The sequence below is a fragment of the Thermobia domestica genome, chromosome 14, assembly GCF_964235325.1.
Source record: "Thermobia domestica chromosome 14, izTheDome1.hap1.1, whole genome shotgun sequence".
Lineage (NCBI taxonomy): Eukaryota > Metazoa > Arthropoda > Insecta > Zygentoma > Lepismatidae > Thermobia > Thermobia domestica.
In genome coordinates, this window is record NC_137467.1 from 154,490,501 (window position 1) to 154,510,846 (window position 20,346).

General features: G+C 36.6%; 1 protein-coding gene across 1 annotated transcript in view; it reads right to left on the reverse strand.

Annotated features, from left to right (window-relative positions):
- The window catches only part of CCT2 (chaperonin containing TCP1 subunit 2), a 43,236-nt gene that overhangs the window by 12,712 nt on the left and 10,178 nt on the right, over positions 1–20,346 (reverse strand). Inside the window, exons 4-7 of the mRNA XM_081739073.1 lie at positions 13,926–14,128; positions 10,539–10,767; positions 5,688–5,862; positions 3,300–3,477 (exon numbers count right to left, since the gene is read on the reverse strand). Of these exons, the coding sequence (XP_081595199.1) occupies positions 3,300–3,477; positions 5,688–5,862; positions 10,539–10,767; positions 13,926–14,128 (785 nt within the window). The remainder of the gene's footprint in view (positions 1–3,299; positions 3,478–5,687; positions 5,863–10,538; positions 10,768–13,925; positions 14,129–20,346) is intronic.

The window sequence follows — 20,346 nt, forward strand, 5'->3', positions numbered from 1 at the left end:
CGCGAATACTCCTACCGCAAACTGTTAAGAAATTACTGAGACATTTGTAGTTTTTAGTCCTGTGGCAAAGAAGCACTCCGAGTCTTGAAGAACACTAACATGTTTACACTCACTAGTTAACACTTTTAAGCTGTAATATAGTATTCCTGAAAAGATTTGTGTTTTGTTTGAGGTATTTTCATTTCTAACTTGTTTCACAATATGTACCTTTTCCTTAGCATGATCCAGTTGTCTGTTCACGTATGTACAAAATTTGCATTTTGGTTATTAACATGATCTTTATGCCATCATGAGTGAAAATATCTCAAACAATATAAATCTTACCAGGAATACTATTTTACATCTTAAACAGAGGCGGACTTGTAGTACAAGAGCCCACCAGGAGAGTGATGCTTAAGGGCCTTAATGAATACCGAGCTGATCTGGAGTCTAGACTGCTCTTTTAGGAATGAACCCTTAGCTGGAGATTTGGATGGCTAAACCCCCGCTCCCACGAAATGTAAAGTTGTATATGCGTATCTATAACCAAGTATTATTTCGCTTTAATTAAAATCGCGGAAAGGGGGGGGGGCGGGATTTCGAGTAGCTTTGAGGCCTCCACGCGGATTAATCCGGCACTGGCCGTGGGTAACATCTTCCCCTTGTTATTTCTATTGAGGTAAATTGCTTTGTCGCTGACATCCCACAAATTCAAATAAATGAATGAATGATATGCCTACAAAAAATATATAGCTTACCTTTACCGCTTGAGACGTTGATAGAAAAAGCAGTTTTCGCTGCTTTGGATCACTTTCAGCTGCGACAAGTGCATTATTCTATGCTTCTTTATGTTTCTGATATCCGCATGTTTCTTTCTTTGGATTTTGTGTTAATCGTGTACCCTTCTATCGATTCCTTTACTTTCAGATTTTAAAGAAAACCAAATTCGCCAAATGAAACAGTTCTACGCTTAGAGTATCGCATTTAAAACATAATCCTTACAGTTTTGGCGTCACAAATACAGCTATTTGCGTACTGTACGTTCTAACCGTTAGCAATGATTCGCAAACCTAGCGGAATTGTACTCAAACTTAACTAGAATACTCCAAAAAGTGTCTACTTAGCTATAATGGATTATTTTTTTTTAACTCTTTTCAATTCTGTTTAAAAAAAAATTCGGGTTAAAACAATGAGCGCGGTTCTTTTTATCTTGTCGAGGTTTTAGATGGTAATGAAAACAGTCTGTGTTGAAACTTAATTAAAAAAAAAAAAGTAAGATTTTATGATTGTAAAATTTATTTTCTAAGGATTGGAAAGAGTGAGATTATGCTTTATTGCTAATCGCTGTGAAATAAAATGTTAAGAAAATACCAGAAAGCTCATCGTTAATCCGTTTCCAAGTTACGACAATGATTAATTGTATTATCTTTCCGTGACCTGTTTACTTCGGGAGCCCCTTCGTATTAAAGACCCATATGACCTGCGTAATCCATACATTTCTCTAAGATGAATTATTCCACATAACACACGCATAAATACAATTCACGTAATATTATTTTTAATGTTACTATTAGTAGCGAAACTAAGATCGCGTGCCTCCAACCCTCCGCAATATTCGCAAATGGACCTCCGTCAATATTCGTGCAGTATTACTAGGTATACCGAATTGGAAACCCCATCTTGCTATCTCAATTTCTCTTTATCGACTCGAAATAAAAATCATAAGTTAAAAAATAAAGATTTGCAAGAAAGGAATGGTGCGTTTCTATTGGAGTTCACTATTTCCCGTATACTTTATATATACGACAAAAAGAAATTGTCCCAATCTAATGCCCTGTTAATTCACACAGCTTTGTAATGTCTTTGTTACTCTTGGATAAGAACATGGAAAATATTTCATGAAGATCCTCCTACAGTAAGGAAACCGTGTTAGACATGGAGTTGTAAACGTGGGTTTCGAAAGAACCGGGTCCCCTGAGCATAGAATGATGTTAGAAATAGGTTCCGTGGCTCGAAACTCAAGAATTCGGGCCCCACATGTTTGGGCTCAGGTCCCTTCTGTTCGATATCAAATATATTGCGCTGTTCCTTACTAACATGCAGTATCACAGTATTGTTTTGTAATGTTCGGTTGAATAACGTTCAAGCACGATAATAAGGAAACCTACTTTTGTGAGCAAAAAAAGCATGGGGAATATGGCATGAACATCCTTTGGGGCCCGATTTCTTGGGCTTCGGGCCTCGGGCCAGATTTACGACATGACCGGTGTGCTCAGAGGAAACCGACCTTTTCCAATGCAACCTCCTACGTCCCAAAACTCCATGCTTCATTAGTGAATAGAAGGGACCTGACCCTATACTTTCGGGGTCTGATATCTGGGGACTATTCAGGTTCCGAGCTCGATTTGTGACATCACCGCTGTGCTAAGAGGACCCCGACCTTTCCATTGCCACCTCCCACGTCCAAGAATTACATATTTTATTGATGAATAGAAGGGATCCAAGCTCGAAACCTCGGGGCCCGATTTCTGGGGTTTCAAACCCGTTTTCTGACATCATCGCTGTGCTCAAAGGACCATCATTTATCGCCACCACTTGCCTCCAACAACTCCATGCATAAGACGGTTTCCTTACCGCTGGACAATCAACTCTGTGCTCTTTATATATTGCACATCACATTAATGAATATGTAATTTATGGACGAGATTACATTTTTGAGTTAATAACTTACAGTATTGTTGAGATTTTTTTAAAATTGTCTTACTGATTTTTCAACAAACAAGGCTACGGATTGGGCAGGGGCTCCTTTCCCTAGTGCCTCTCCTTCGCTAGCACAGCGGGCATCTTAGTTATGACAATGGTTACTATGAACGAGAACGGAGTTTTGAATTAGTTATAACTAATCTAGCAATATCTTAATTTATTTTGCAGAGAGCAGGACCCACCCGGAAATTTCCGGGTATCCGGGCGGCCCAGTCCGCCTCTGATCTTAAAAGCTTTTTTTTTTTCTTTCTTTTCTTTCATCACAAAAAAAACTACAAATGTCTCCGTAATTTCTTACAGTTTGCGGTAGAAGTGTTCGTGATCATGACCTTAGCGCGAGTCTAAATATAGAAGTATGAAGTTTTAATATAGATACGAAAGCACCGGATGCAAGAGAGTACCTTATGTGTAAATATGCGTCCTAGAGCATCTACATGTTATTGTACCCCCAAGGAGTTTTCTTTTCACATTCATCCTTCATTCAACAATCAACCCTTAGACGACATTAAGTCGAGCATTTTTTTCTTAACATAAAAGTAATAGAACTGAAAGTTTACCTCCTCCATAAACTGTTCGTGTCTCACGCACAGTGGCTGCCAACACGCAAAGGGCATCATGTAGAGAACGTTCAGCTTCATCGATGATCTGCTGAGTAGCTCCACGAATTACTATAGTGCATGCTTCACCTAAAGGAACACCACCAAATCGAAGCAGTGTATCTTCTCCAATCATTATCTGTAAGATTTCAATACAAAAGCAGTTGTTGTATCATTTTAACAAACACACACACAACAAAAAAGTATAAACATGAACTTGAAAGAGGCTAATGACTATCATACTCTTTTCCGATTCGAGTGGCCCTGTTACCACTGCATTACTATACCATCCATTTTTCTACGTAAGAACTCGTATAATGTTAGTAAGTCCTTCCTTCCAAAACTATAAATGTTCTTCCTTGTATTTACATCTCTCTTTCCACAGAGTCTCAAGTTCTGATTACATACATGTGTCTTCTCCATTCTGATTTTCGCATCGAAATTAAATAAGCATCTACTTCCTTTTTCCTGTAACTTTAAGTAATCCACTTACTACGTTATACACAGTAATGTCATTAATACTTACTGGATATGGAATGCGTAAAAGGTTACCGTGAACGTAGCCACTGCCTTAATAAACAGCGTCAACTAACTACTGCAAAACAGTCTCCGAATCTTTGGTTCTCCGATGCTAAGTAAAATGTAAACGGTAAAGGCCACGTTGTTTTTGTAGTGCTATGATTGGTTAATTCCCAAGCTTCCAGAAGCTAATGTATTGATAACACTATACACAAGTATCAACCAATATGTAGCTTGTGTACCTTTGATGCACATTGTCCCGGGTTCGATTCCTGGTGGAAGAGCACAAAAAAAAAAAATAATTTCGCCACCATTCACTTCCATTAATTATCCGTCTCCTTTAGACTAAAGGAGATAACTATGGGATGTCAAATTAGAAAATTTATTTTATTAACCAATATTTCCTACTGTGATTATTAGGCTCCGGATTCTTAGGTTCGAACCTATTTTATTCCTGTACAGTGAATGCAAAAAATTCGTGTTTTCTTTACATTTCAAGTTGCTATAAGTAGAACTATATTAGTTTTATAGGACCTAAAATGTCCTAATTGGGGGGTTAGGACCTAAAAAATCCTAAATTAGCTTTTAGAACCTATAACATGAAAAGTGCCGGAAAAACAATATTTGAACATTCGTATTTCCTCAGTGTATCGTTAGAAAAGTGAAGTGATATTAGTGGTGGTGTATAAAATTTCAAATATAAGAAAACTGACAAAAAAACTACTACTACTACTACTACTACTACTACTACTACTACTATAGTACGACAGGCCATACATATGTTAAACTCTATTTCAGCTATCAAAAAAAAAAAAAAAAAAAAAGTCCAAGGTAAGAAGAGTTTTATTATTTTTATTACGCAGAAGACTGGTTAGCATAAAGCTTACTAAATTAAGGTTACCATTTAAGTATGAAATAGCTAACAAAGTGTTTAAAGTGTAGTAATATTCCGTTTTCAGTAATATAACGCTAAAAATCCTAAACGGTGTTTTTAAAAACCTATAAAATCCTAAAATGCACTTTTTAAAATCCTAATTTGAATTTTTTGGGACCTAAAAATCCCAAGCCTAGTGATTATTCAACAAAATATTGTATACATGTGTACATGTGCGACACAATAGGCCTATCCAAAATTAAAATTCTAGAGCCGCCCCTGATCTGAGACACACGTAATATTTTTCATTGTACAAATTTGCTTTCAATAGACTTAAATCTGATTTAAACTACTCGCTGAGCAATACAATACATTTATTGTAAACATTAATTAACGTGTAGCAGTTTCACCAATTAAGCATTTGGCTTCATCAGACACTAGATATGAAGATAGTGTTCGATTATCTTAGATACTAGATAAGAATGATCGTGTCTGTTGAAGCCAAGTTGATAGTTGGCGAAACTGTTACACGTTGGTAACTTTTACAATACATGTATTGTTTTGCTCAATGAGCAGTTTAAATCAGATCTGAGCCACGTGTATTTCGTCTAGGAAAGAATGCATACCTCTCCTTTACCACAGTTCACCTGAAACGGAATGAAAACTAGGGTAGGCTTTGCTCTACTTACAAAGTTACTAGCAGTGGCGGATCCAGGGGGGGGGGCGATCGCGTAGAGGAAACATTCTTATTTTATATAAATAAAACAGAGCGTGGAGCTCTTAGAAGTAGCTCTAACTAGCAGTATTACAACTCACCCCCCTCCCAGAAGTCCGTCCTGGATCCGCCCCTGGTTACTAGAGTAGGTTTTGCTCTTCTCTTTTTTTTGCAAAATAAAAACAAAATACTGTTACACACCATCAGTTTCTCTCGTTGTTGCTGTTATTTACAAACCTACCTCTTCGATAACATCACAGGTGCCAAGTTTCACCATCTCTGGATTATCAAACGTTGAAACGATTTCGCCTCCTGTAACTAGTGCTAATCTTTCAATGCCATCGAAATCAGCATGTTCGATCGCCATTATGCCAGCATCAGCAAACAGTTGTTCTGGATAATTGTAAATCAGTTGCCTAGAAAAGGAACACACCATAACTTATGAAACATAACCAAAGAACAAAGGAATCCCAGCACTCAATGAGAAGTTCAAAACAATACACACTTAAAGACTGTTTACAGATACATGCACACTAAAAGCACTAGAAAATTATAAACTTTCGAGCCACAAACGGATCATCGTTCCGATGTATTAAACCGAATAATAATACACATATTATATATATATATGTGTGTATTATATATTATATATGTATTATATATATACGGTATTTTAAATAACAAAGGACTACCCGCAAATAGTGATACAAAAAGTCTGTGAAAGCAACAGGATGGAGGGACACTAAAATGACTGTCAAATGTATAACGAACAAGAGTTGAGATTTCAAAGATAGTGACATATTGAGAAAACTTAGAGAAACGAACTGTCACGAAAGAAAATAGTGAAAAAAGTTGAAATAAGCTGTCAGAACTGTGCCAGTCCGTTAAAAACTACGCTACTCAGTCAGCTCCCAAAAGTTATATATCTTTCTACTCTTGAGGTCGGTATTGCACACGTGAAATCTAATACCTGGAATGTGAAAGTTACTCAACCAAATCGCAGCGAGATTATTCACAACAGTCACCCTTTTTCTCAATGCACAAACCTGCCCGTATCACGAGGTCTCTAAAACTGCTTTTAAGTAATTTCCTGAAATGTGGTTGAGTAGTACTGTCACAGATGTTTGGGTAATCTTGCATAATCGTGAAATGCTGTTCTGTCCGTGTCAGTTTGAGTTTGGACAATAGGGAATAGTATGAAGGGTCCGATTCCATGGGCTTAATCAAGTCGATGTAGCACCCTACTCTCTAAGCTTCTTACTCTTCAGTCAAAGAATGAGTCACAACCTTGTACAAAACTTCGTTTATCTCAGAGCTTCTTTCAAAATCAGCCAAACCGTTTCGCGATTGACGTACACACATCCGACATTCTAGGGTTGGTCATGCGAGGATCTGACTGTAGAAAGCTACGAACAAGCTTCACAATATCTTGTGATCGATTGTTTGACAGATTTCATTTCTGGAATCATCAGAAACATCTTCACATCCATTACGAAATCGGGCGTACCTTTGAAATGCAGGTAGAGTATTCTCGCGGTAAGCAGTTATGATCATCTCGTATGTTGCAGATTTCCCTAACTTACAGCAAAACTTAATGTTCGCCCTTTGTTCTATGTAAGAATCCAAGACAGTGGGAAACAGGGTGTTTTCGATGATCGATGTTTATAAGTGCACAGTCACATTAATCTCACATGATTATTTTCTGTCATTAGGAGTTACCACTAGCATCAATCCTGAAACTTTACTATCAAACCTTTTATTTATATACGTATATACAATGTAAATTTCGGATCAGACATTATATAATTCAATCGATGATTACAGAAAAGACCTGAGCCCGTTTACTGTTGCGTTGAGATATTAAAGAAAAACTATTTAAATCTATGACTACAGACCACCTTTCCCGCGCTCAACCTATATTATATTTTAATGTTGCGTTTATAACATTGTAACACCTCCGACACCTGCCCTTTATATACACAAAATTCCATTAACTCTTAAAGAATCGGAAAAGTTTATAAAATGAATTTCAGACAAATGTGACTCAGGTCCTTTCTGCAACCATCGATTCAACTGGTAATAGTTCACAAGAAACAGAGTAAACTTTTCAGATTACAGCTTCTGCAAACAGAAATCATCGGCCCGAATAAAATATATGACTGCGCAAATAAGTAAGCCAGAAAATTTCCATGCATATCCAGACACGGTAGAATGCTGAATTACGAATTTACGATGATTACGATGGGAAGAAATTTCTATGTACCACGCTCAAACGCTAGAATGTTATCGAAACTTCAAACATAATGTACACGTTTAAGACGTTCACTGAGGAAAGACAATTGTGAACAATCATCTCTTAATGTTTATTCTTAATATCATCTGGTATATGTTTATTCTTATAGATACACGCTCTTACGGGTCAGAGTAGAACAAAGAGAACTTGAAGAGGTCGATAATTTGAAGTATCTGCGAAGTATTTTGACAAGAGACTGAATCGGAAAATGAAATGAAATCTTTAAGTTTTACGTCCCACGGTTATACCGGTTACGCTAAAGGAGACGGTGATGATGACAGATCAGTGAAATGGTGGAATGAAGAAAGTGGGAGGAAACGGGAGAACCCCGAGAAAACCCAGGAGCACGGTGTTTGTCCACCATAAAGTCCACATGGCGCGAGCTGGGATCAAACCAGGGACCCCAAGTACCGGAGGTGAACGCTCTACCACTGAGCCACCGCGCCCCCAGACTGAATCGGAATGTCTGCACCAAAGAGATCAGGTCAAGAATTGCCATAACCAAAGAAGCATTCAAAGATTACTTGACTAGCAGGCTTAATACTGGACTAAAGAAGAAGTTGGTCAAGTGCTATATGTGGAGTATTGGACTTTGTGGTTCAGAGACTTCCACACTACCGAGGTTAAAGAAGAAATATTTAGAGAGCTTCGAAATGTGGTTGGATAAAGATGAAGAAGATAAAATAGACAAAGAGAGAGCAACAAACGAGATGTTTTAAAACGGATAGGCAAGAAGAGAACACTTCTAGCCAGCATCCTTGCTAGAAAGACCAACTGGATTGGACCATCTTGCGAAGAAATTGTCTTCTTCATACCGCTATCGACGAAAAGATGGAAGGAAAGCGAGGAATAGGAAGAACACAACTAATCGATGATTTGAAAAATAGAAGAAAATATATGGGGTTAAAAGAGGAAGCTGAAGATCGAGAAACGTAGAAGAAACACTTCCACGTCCAAACCTAAAAACTCATTAGTCTCACGACTTGCCCACAAGCAAAATACTTATTATTATTATGATTATGATTATGATTATTATTATTATTATTATTATTATTATTATTATTATTAATAATAATAATAATAATAATAATAATAATAATAATAATAATAATAATAATAATAATAATATTTCAAAGATTAATGATCTAGTAACAACAGATCGTAAATTTTAAATGTTTCTATTGGTGCTTTCATTTTTAACTCACTGAAAATCTTTAGAAGCGTGTATCTTCTGTCAAACTGACGAACGTAAAGAAATATATAGAACAGATTTATAGGTTCAATGATCCCAACTACTTAGTTTATAAATACAAATCGTTATTGATATTTTTAGGTGCCCTCAATAAGTAACAGCTTGCATCACAACAAAAAATACTTATTAGATAGAAAACTGTTGATGAAACTAGTTAGTCCATGTATTTAAAATTACAAAGAAAGAAGTTATGCAATATATTTATATCCTGGCATTGTTATTTCTTATGCTTCTGTATTGATATTCACCAGCAGAAGACATTAGTATTTCAAACCTGAAGCAGATGATTATTCATAAATATTTGTACTCGTTGATCATGGAAGTGTTCTTCGCACGGGGACATTGCGTTTCAGTTTCGACATAAAGGGTTGAATTTAAATAGCATCGGAAGTGTCACTACTCATCTCAGCGACTCCGAAAGTTATGGATTCGACACTAATATCGGTCACTTTCGATCATTTTTAAATATCTACCCCCTCCCCCGCCCCTAAGCTCTACCGTGAAAGGGAAATGGTAATAATAATAATAATAATAATAATAATAATAATAATAATAATAATAATAATAATAATAATAATAAAAACATCCCAGGCCTGAACTTCATCTATGTTGAAAATTTGATCGAGATCGGTCAAGTGGTTCAAGACTTCTTAAGTCACAAACATAATCACTTTCAATTTTATATATTAGATGAGCATGCCTGGGAGAATGAATAAAAAATGTTTCCCGCATCAATAGGGACGACAAAGTAACAGCAGAACTGCTTGCTTACTTTCTTAATAAGTAATTCGAATTTTCGTCTTTTATTACTCACACGGTAGGCAATACAGGCTCTTTACAACTAAATGTAATAGTTCGTTAAAGACGTAAGGAACATATATTACGTAATTTTACGGGGAAAAAATGCAATGAATTCGGAAAATATAAAAGCATGCAGATAAGCGTCAAATTATGGAAAATAACGTAGTTTCAAATCACAACTACTAGAGCAGGGATGCAAATAACTACTCGCCCACTCGCCCCGGGCGAGTGGTTCATCGGTGTGGGCGAGTATTTAATATCATATCGCAGGTAAGTAAATTATTTCTGTTGTGGGATGCGGACTAGTAGCTTTTTTCTTGGGCTAGTAAAATTTTGTTGCTTATTTGCATCCTTGTACTAGAGCCTTTCTATTTCAAATGCGCCCTCAGAAAATATGTGAAACACACTTCGTTCCCACTCCTGCCTGCCCTCTTACGGAAGGAACCTTCCCTTTGCTTTGGGGAAAGAAGTGAATGTCCTCGACTATGTTGCCAATTCGTCATTCACTCGTATGGCCTTGGCGAGTAAAGATTTATGCTACTTCGAATGGGTAACAAGAGACTACAACGAAGCCTGTGAAGTAATTCAATGTGGCAACCCTGTTTGCATCCAACTATTAAAGGAAGTAGGCCACAGTAACTTGTCCCTCCTCTTTCGAGGGAAGTACGGGAAAACACACATTGACAGCTGCGCCAACAAAGGCACACTTGAAATAGACTCTACCAATACATCTGAATATTACTTACCTGTTAATAAAAACATTAATATTATGCTTAATGATTTTGTTAACTTTGTCGCGCATTTTCTCCTTTTCAGCACCTTCCAACTCCGCTATCTTGGCCATTGAATCGACGCGTACACGAGAACCAAAGACTTTAATTTTGTCTGTGTCCATAGGTGTGTTAGCTATCAAAATACGGGCCTTCTCGATTCTCTTTGGTTGATGCAATCCTATCTTCTTATCCAATAAAAATCCTGTGAAACAAATATTTATTAAATAACTTAAACCTGAGAAAGTTTAATTGCTAACGTTACATCATACAGCACACAAATTTGAAGAATGGAGAATTACACCCATATGGCAAGTGTTAAATTTCCCATTATTCTGAAATTTTATTTGGAATTTTTGCCTTGTTACACTCAAGAGGTAAAATATTAGGTACTAATATTACAGGTTACATCATCGCTGCATTTCGCTGATATGCATAACACAAACTTGTTTACATGCCAATTACAAGATACCGTATTTACGGGAATCTAAGACGCACCCTTGGCAAGAAAGAAAGAAAAAAAAAAGATTAACAAACATAGGAAAACAAATAATGTTAGGGAAAAATAAAGAAACATTGAACTGCTGGAATTTAAGATATATTCATGTGCATCTGCTTGTACTTTTTTTCGTTATGTAATTACGGTACAACACTTGCTTGCGTCAGTTTTATAGCAATCCATTATCGGTATCATATCATATTATACCAGTATATATATATATATATATATATATATATATATATATATATATATATATATATATATATATACAAATAAACAGATAATTATTCAGCAATTATTTAAACCTGTTTCTTTTCTTTTGTTTTTAACTCACACTTGCAAAAGCAACACTGACACGTTACTGCTCATCACGCTTCCTCATCGGATCCACTATCGTTTCCAATTTTTCCACTTTTGATGGCCAAATACACACAGAATACACATTCTTTACAGAATCGTGACTAACAGGATTAGCAATTTTTGGCAAAATTCCATCTAATATGGCCTAAATTTGCATAACGCACCTTGATTTTGGAGGAAAAAAAAAATCTATAAAGAAGTGCGTCTTAGAATTGTAAATATGGTAAATCAAATGGGTGGTCCTAGAAAATGAAATAAAATTATATTTTTATTACAATGTCCCATATTTATGTTCTGTACACTGCAGGAGACGAATAATAACTGCAAATGGATGATTATCAAGAACTGATAAAATGGGGAGGGGGAATGTGAGAGGAAATGGGGAGGGGGGTATACGCTGTTATCCACCACACACTTAGATGACTATGTATCACTTCGAACCCCCTTTAGCACCTTTTTTATTTTTTTATTCGCCCCCAACCGAACATTTGTATCCTTGGTGGTCTACGCTTTCACTTTCTTACTTAATTCAACACGAATAGAAACTTCAAGGACAGTTTAAAAAATCCACCACCAATGAGTTTCACCTCACGATTATCAGCCTAACGCCTCAAATCGACTGACTAAATCCACCGGCCAATACTGAACCACCGTGGCCACCACAGCTGTGATCTTAGACTGAACTTTCTGTGAGAATACAATTCCCACTACGCTATAGAACAAAAATTAGAAATTAATGAGTGGTTATATACAGGATTTATCAAAAGTCAAGAGCTACAGGCCAACTTCGTTATGAGTCAAGATACGAAAAAAATCGAAAAAGAGTTGGTGGAAATAGGTAGTTTTCCCTTTCCAATCGCATGAACAGTTTGGACTCCACACTGATAAAGTGTCCTATGTTAAATAAAAAGGCAACGCTGCTAGTTCAGTAGGCTGTTCCCTTGGGTCCTCATCAACAATGCAGCATTGTTGGGAAACAGATTCAAAGTGATTTAGGTTCCCTCACACAACAATGTGCAAGTTTCCCGTGTCATTTTTGCATGTCCTTCCGTTCGCACAGTCTGCTGTTATTCCAAGTTTTTAGATTGAAAACTACGGATTTTCAACAACCTGCTGAGCCGAGCTAGTACAACTGCAATATGACAACCTAGAAGGTGAATTGGGTGGCCATCTTCTTTGAACAAGGCTGAAAACGGACTTAATGACATAGGCCAAATCATATTATGTGGCATTGAATTATTTATTTACCTATTTTTCGCCTACTTCGTCAGTTGCCCTCACCGATATTGATGGCTAGGGCTGTATGATATCCAGATTTGGATATCAAAAATCGACCAGAAAAATTTTCGATATAAAAATATCGATCGATCGGTCATTATATGAAATATCGTACAACCCTAATAGTGGTTAGCGCGCGCCTTTGGTGCATGCAATTCCAGGCTAGATTCCCGGTGGGACAGCCTTGAAAGAGCCTATTCGGTATGCCATTAGGACCAGACTGAGTCATGTGATCACGTCAAAAGTCACGTTGCATGCTAAATCGAGTCTGGAGTGTTTCCAAATTCAGATGTGAGATATTTCAAGCACGTAACTTCCGCGTTCGGCGCCTTGGGTAATTCGCAGAAGATACATATGCTTTATCATTATTATTGATTTTACTCAAACAACCAGACTTTTGACAATGTTCTATCCATATTTACCTTAACGTGCTATACATCGCTTTTAAGTTCATTATATCTTTGCAATAAACTTTCAATTAGCCACCTCCTTATTATAGTTTTTCAGATAAGTGGACGACTTCATTTTTTCAATTGATTTTCCATTGACTGTAATGTTTATGTTTCATGATTTTTTACTATGTTCCATCTATTTTAGGACAATTTGCTTTTGGAATATAGAATCTACACACAGTCTCTTCTACACTTGAGCTGAATTTCAGTCATCTCCCCCAAAGTCTATTCACATCATTGCAACCGGGTAGGCCCTTTGAAAGCTTTACGGAGGTCGGAATTTCACGTTAAACTGTAGGTCCATTGCTCATATAGCCTCGCAGAAAGAGCTGCTACTTCCAATTCAACCAACCAGTCTTTCGAAAAAGACACTTGGCGCCTTTTGTGGGCATGAGCCGCTCCAACACTATTTGTTAGCGACCGGCTGAATACGTTCCCCCTAGCAACTAACACGTAGCCGGTGTGTTGCGTCGCTGTCTCGAACAGAGACTTTCGTGGCCTTCACGTCTTTCATTCACGTGATTCCCCAGTTTGCCTCACGACACTGGGTGGACGCCGAAAACTGGGAAGAATCGGCCCGGATTCGAACCCGGACGTGAGTCCAACGCTCTAACCACTAAACTACGGTGTCCCTTCCTAACCAGTCTTTTAGTTTACCAAATGTTTAACTATTTCATTGGTATGTGTGAAGGCGGGCAATTCAGTGCAAAGTACAAACAATTTGATTGTTTTTGAACAGTGAGTTCAAATATAAACGTTCCCGAAACATACCTTCATCTAAAAAGGAATCTTCTAGAGTTCCACCTTTCTTCTTAAGCACCTGAATAGCTGACAGGTTTCCAGAGCCTTTGAGACGTAACACAGCATCCACAGCCAATTTGGAGAAATACTCTTTATGTTGGGATAGGATTTTAGAGCTTAACGTCGTACGAGCAATGTTCATCAGATCCTCATAAAATTTAGCTTCATCATTACTGTAACACACAACAACAAAAATTAAATACACAGAAATAGAATAACCATGCAAGCAATAGGAACAATGCAGCAGAAGATTATTTTTTATTAAAAAGTCAATAAAAATTAGCTTTATATATATAGGATGTAATTTGCCTTGGATATATACCAGAGAGCTTGGAATCCTAAATGAAGCAGAAGTTCAGTAAGATATAACCCTAGCTAGTGTAGTAAAAGACCAGAAAAAAATGGAAATAGGAAAGTTCTTTTTACTTTTTTTCTTCCAAGGATCGAGAAAGGAAGGACAATTTGAGAAAATCGAAAAATCTTGTTACATTGTCGTTGCAAAATTAAATTTCAATGGAAAATTTTATACAACACATTGTTTGTGTTGCACATAGTTGTTGTATATCTACACTTATTGCTGCTATGGGTGGAATTCACTTTCAGCCTCCCACCCCCCTCCGCCCCCTCTCAAACACGCACACAAGCGAACTTATTCAGAGTGAAGAACATGTTTTTGGAAGAAAATATATAGGACTATTCATTAATTAAGAGCTTAACTATTTAAAGTATAGAGCCTAATTACTTTCTTACCACGTGAAAATTTATTAATTAGTATAATTTAAGCTCCTCGTTGTTGCTAATGCACTGTTAATGTAATATAAATGGAGGATACAATGCATCCAACAGAAATGTATGAGTTTTATATGAGCTTTATATACACGAACAAATAATGAAAACCAGCGTGAAAAGCGACTAAGTTGTCAAAGATCACAAAATAACTTGGGAGCAAAAAAAAAGTAGTCAAAGATCACAAAATAACTTGGGAGCAAAAAAAAGTTTTCAAAGATCACAAAATAACTTGGGAGCAAAAAAAAGTGTTAAAATAAACAGCTTGTTTTTCTTCGTATTATTCGTGGACAGATACTAATCGGGATGTAAGTGTTAGAAGTAATGTAGTATTGTGTGAACTATTGTAAAGCATTCATGTAAACATAGGAACAAGAATTTATATAAAGGAAGTTTTAAACCGTTCATGAAAAAACACTAAGACGGACATTTGTACTTTTACAGTAGTGACTTTTGCATATTTAGATACATTTGCCCAGAAACGAACCCACTTTTCTTCTTGGGTACCTGAGTAACAGACAGGTTTCTGCCTTTGAATTTGGGAAAATAACCTTTTTGGATATATCTACAATGGTGAATTTATAAAAAAAAAACTTACAACAGCCGTACTGTACAATATTTTTATTAGATATTCCTCACAATAATTTCATATTTAAGATAACGTTACACACAGATAGGAGGAGAGGGAAGTCAACTAGCTATCATCGCAAGGAATTCTCGACGTTAGTCGTCCGGGTCTGGGTTTGACATGTCGATCTGAAATGTGCAATAATCTCACGTAGTGTCACTTGAAAAAATATATCACTATGTTGAATTGGCAACACTGTTAACCTGGTAATATTGCAGTGAATGTCAAGCAATGTCACCCTGTCAATATTTGCATGGTACAAATATTCAGTGCTGTGTATCAATTAATTTAAAAGTTACAATGGCGTTTTATGATAAATGATCCCCCTATCTTTCTTTCGTTATATATGAAAAAGGAAATCTTTCAGTGTTACGTTCCTATAGTTATGTCCTGTATACTGAAAGGAGACGGATTAATTAAAGCGAATGACTCTGAAGGAATCGATGGAATGAGAATGTGGCAGAAAACGAGAGAACGCTAAGAAAATCCATGGACATGATTTTGTCCATCATAAACTCTCATGGTCTGTGATTGAACCAGACTTCTCACATAAAAGTAAGTGCTCTAACACAGCCACCGTTCCCCTATTCTTCAACATTGTAGTTACTATCCTCCTGCCACATATCAATATTCTACCAGACTTATACAGTATCCATCTATACACGCATCCATGTTATTTACTGTGTTTATTTCGCTAGTTGTTTTAAAAATCTGAATAGGTAAACATATTGGCAGTTCGCAAATACTGGAAGAGTTCTGCTGGAATACGTTATGCAAGGTATTCCTGTAACATTTCATAGATATTTTTATAAGATATTTATAAGATTAAATAAGATGTTATCTATTATTTCAGTTGGAGTAGTAGTCTGAAGAAGGAAGTGATATACTTCCGAAACTGTAACAATTCTCGTTAATTTATAATAAAGAATATAAACAGCCTTGTAAGAAAGTTATGTTTAATTTGTGTTTAACATTTCATATATTAAGGATAATTTTTCTTAAAAAGTTGTACACACTTTTGGATTTCAACAAGCATTTGAGGAGCTGGAGTAGCTAAAAGTTACAGCAACGTGTATCAATTTATATTCCCGAAGAAAATCATCATGCGCAGGTTGGTAAGTAAATTTTCTGTATTCAAAATATAGTCCAAATATGATCGAAAAAGTATTAAGCCTTTTGCTCTAGCGTCAGTGTTAATGTTCCAAACCTTAGAGTTCACGAGTGTCAGCGTAACAGGCCTAACGGCGTTTGACAGCTGAAACTAGATGTGCATAGTCTTGTAATATGTGTAACCAGAAGTAAGATACCGCGCTGTAAAAATGAGAACTATCCGCAAAACTGCGCTACAGTTTACAGTTTTATTTCGATAAAGACGCAAACGCTGCGCAGGCCCGTGAAGAAATTTATGCTCCTTATGGACAAGGTACATCATCAAAAGTAATGCACTAAAGATGCTTGAGTCGCGTTCGTTCTGGAAATTTTGATGGCCAAGATGCTTCCCGCACTGGACGACCAATCACGGAAAAAGTGGATGACATGCTAACAAAAGTTGAACAAGACCGACATGTAAACAGCCCATCCTGAATGACCTAAACATCCATCACTAAATAGAGTTAAACGACTAGGAGAAAGCTAGCTACAAACTTCGATATTTGGGTGCCACCTGATCTGACTCAAAAACATTTACTCGATCGAATTTTTATCTGCGAATCTACTTAAACGTAACAAAATCGATTCACTTTCCGAGCGAGTGATGGTAACTAATAATCTACAACAACGATGTGCAAGAAGACTGAGGTTAAAGCGGATGCTTCACAGTCTGGGGCGCAGCTCACACTGATGCCCAAGAAAGTTATATTGTGCGTTTAGTGGGATAGGAAGGCCTCGTGCATCACGTGCTGTTGCCGTCAAGCTCGGACCTGTACTGCTGACAATTAGTGCAATTGCACTAGCAATTTTTAAAAAAAGGGTCAATAGAAAGGATGTCGTATACAAGATTCCTATTGGTCAGGGAAGTCAGGGAAAACTCATGGAAAATGTTGCAGGTCAAAGAAGGTGAGGTAAAAAGACTGGAAATCAGAGAATGAGAAATTTTTAAAAATATTTTTTTTTCCTAACATTAATTGTATACCAATTTCAGCTTAGCCAACCATTATAATACCAATTTTGTAAGTTAGTAGAATGTACGTATGAGCAATTGATTACTATTTGTCTCTATAGTACAAATGTTCTCATATGGGTCAATCCAAATGAAATCTACCAATTTCCAGGTAAAAGATGGCTGACAATATTTATTTTTGAAGTTTTTACCTAAGATTGTACCACATTTAGGGAGTTGAAAGCGGGTATTCACTTATTTTTTAGCCGCACAGGTTTGCTTGTGGCGGCCATTTTGTATAGGCGCCTGAGCATATTTTGCACTTTTCAGAGGATTCCGTTAAGCGCTGTAACTTTTTAGGTTTTAAAGATAATGAGTTCAAACCAAAACCATATGAAAGATTATGGAATGGACAACATTCTATGTTCTGTGCACATTGAGACGTACTTTAGAACGTCGAAAAAATAAGCTCTGAACATTGAGATTGGAAACCTAGAAATGGCCATTTTGAAATGTACATTTTGAAACAAAATAAATAAGACCCACCTTCAATTCTTTGTCTACATAGAGACTAGATAGTAAACAACGTCCCAAACAAGTTTCAGACCTGAGAACCTTATACTTGATTTTTTGGAAATTTTTAAACATTACGAATTTTCGAAAATCATGTATTTTCACCATCCAATATCTCGGAGGACAGAAGTGAAAAATCCCAAATTTGCACAAAATAGACGATAGTTGTACAGTAACAAGTGAGTAAAACTGAATCACTGAGACTTGAGTGGTTTCTGAGTTATAAGTTGTTGCAGTAATGTGAAATTCACGATTTTAAAAACTGAACAGATTTGCAGATTTTGTGTTGATATAGTATCTCAGGCTGCAGTCAAACAGCAAGACATTCAAGATTTGCTACTTGTAGAAGAATTATTAATACCAGATCATATCAGAGATTTGTACGTACCTCTCACGAAAACACAAATCAGATGTTATGAATACTCACAAACAGATGAATTTACTGATTGCAGTACTTCAGTACTTCCAGAACATAGCATGTTGTCATTTGCACCTAATGATACCGTAGCCTGTATTTATGACAGAAATGGTGGATTGGGGAATTGAAGACATCAGTCAGGAAAATAAAGATTTTTTTTTTTTTTATCACTTTTTCCATCCCCATGGCCCAAGAACCTCTTTTAAACTATATACGAATAACAAAGTGTAGGTGCCAATCACTAAGGTTCGCCGGAAACTCACACCCACAGAGTTCACAATTCCTACAGGTCGTATTTTCAATATCAGTGCCAAACTCTGTACACAAATTAGTAACTATTTACCTCACTGATGTCTTAGCAGCAGCGCTATAGGTAGAAAAGAAATAACAGACGACTTTCGTTTTTTGTACACGATATGACTCATCTTTACCTATTTAATATTACTTTCGTATTATTTTGACTTTTGCTACAAAGTTTATATTCACTCCAATGGCGCTTCATAGAAAACCCTTGTAACTCAGAAACTACTCGAGTCTCAGTACTGCAATTTTACCCACTTGTTACTGCACAACTATCGTCTATTTTGTGCAAAATTGGGATTTTTCACTTCTGTCCTTCCTGAGATATTTGATGGTGAAAATACACGATTTTCGAAAATTCGCAATGTTAAAAAATTTCCAACAAATCAAGTATATAGTTCTCAGATCTGAGACTTGTTTAGGACGTTGTCTATTATCTAGTCTCGATGTAGACAAAGAATTGAAGGTGAGTCTCATTTATTTTGTTTCAAAATATTCATTCCAAAATTGAAATTTCTAGGTTTCCAACCTTATCAGAGCTTCTTTTCTCGACGTTCTGAAGCACATCTCGATGTGCACAGAACATAAAATATTGTCCATTCCATTACCTTTCATATGGTTTTGGTTTGAACTCATTATCTTTAAAACATAAAAAGTTACAGCGTTTAACGGAATGCACTAGAAAGTTCAAAATGTGCTCAGGCGCCTATACAAAATGACCGCTACGACAAAACCTGCGCGACTAAAAAATAAATGAAGGCCCGTTTTCAACTCCCTAAAGGTGGTGCAAATTTAGGTAAAAAATTAAGAAAAAACTAAATTTTGTTAGAAACCATCCTTGGTCGATTTCATTTGGATTACCCCGTATATAAATATTCACCGTTATTTATTCCTTATTTAGATAACGTCATCCGACACCTGTCATGAAATTCAGGGAATTTCCTGCCAAAGGTCAAGGAAAGTCAGGGATGTATATTTCTCCAGATGAGAAGAAACCCTGCTATAAAACGCTGACGCCAGACCGCATATACCTTTAACTACCCGTCAAAAATTGAGCGACAAGAAGAGATGTTTTAATGCATCCATGTATAATCCAGACCCGGCACCGTCTGACTATCACTTACTTCGGTCTCTGCAGAGCTCCTTGAATAGTTTTAGAAGATAGTTTTATAAAAGAAGCCTCTGAAAACCACGTGTCAATTTTCTGACCAGAAACTATAGAAGATCATCGAGCGAAATTGTGCGTATATGGTATCACATAGTTATTTTGAAATACAGTAGACTCCCGAATATTCGGCCTCCGTACTATCCACTCTAGTTTTATTTTATCGTAATTAAATGACAGAAAAAATCCCATTCCACATTCGGAAGCGCTTAAGACAACTGAGGCAGCGTTGCAATATATCAATCAGCAAGAGGAAGCGACGCCAGCTGATATCATCTGTTTGCGTAAGTGAATGGACATTGCGTCGCGGAACGGAGCTAAAATGCAGAAGCAGTCATCTATTATGGACTTTTTCAAAAACTAAAAGCTAAGTTTTGACTCTTATCTTAGGGCTACCTTTTCATATCTGTGTACTGTATAATC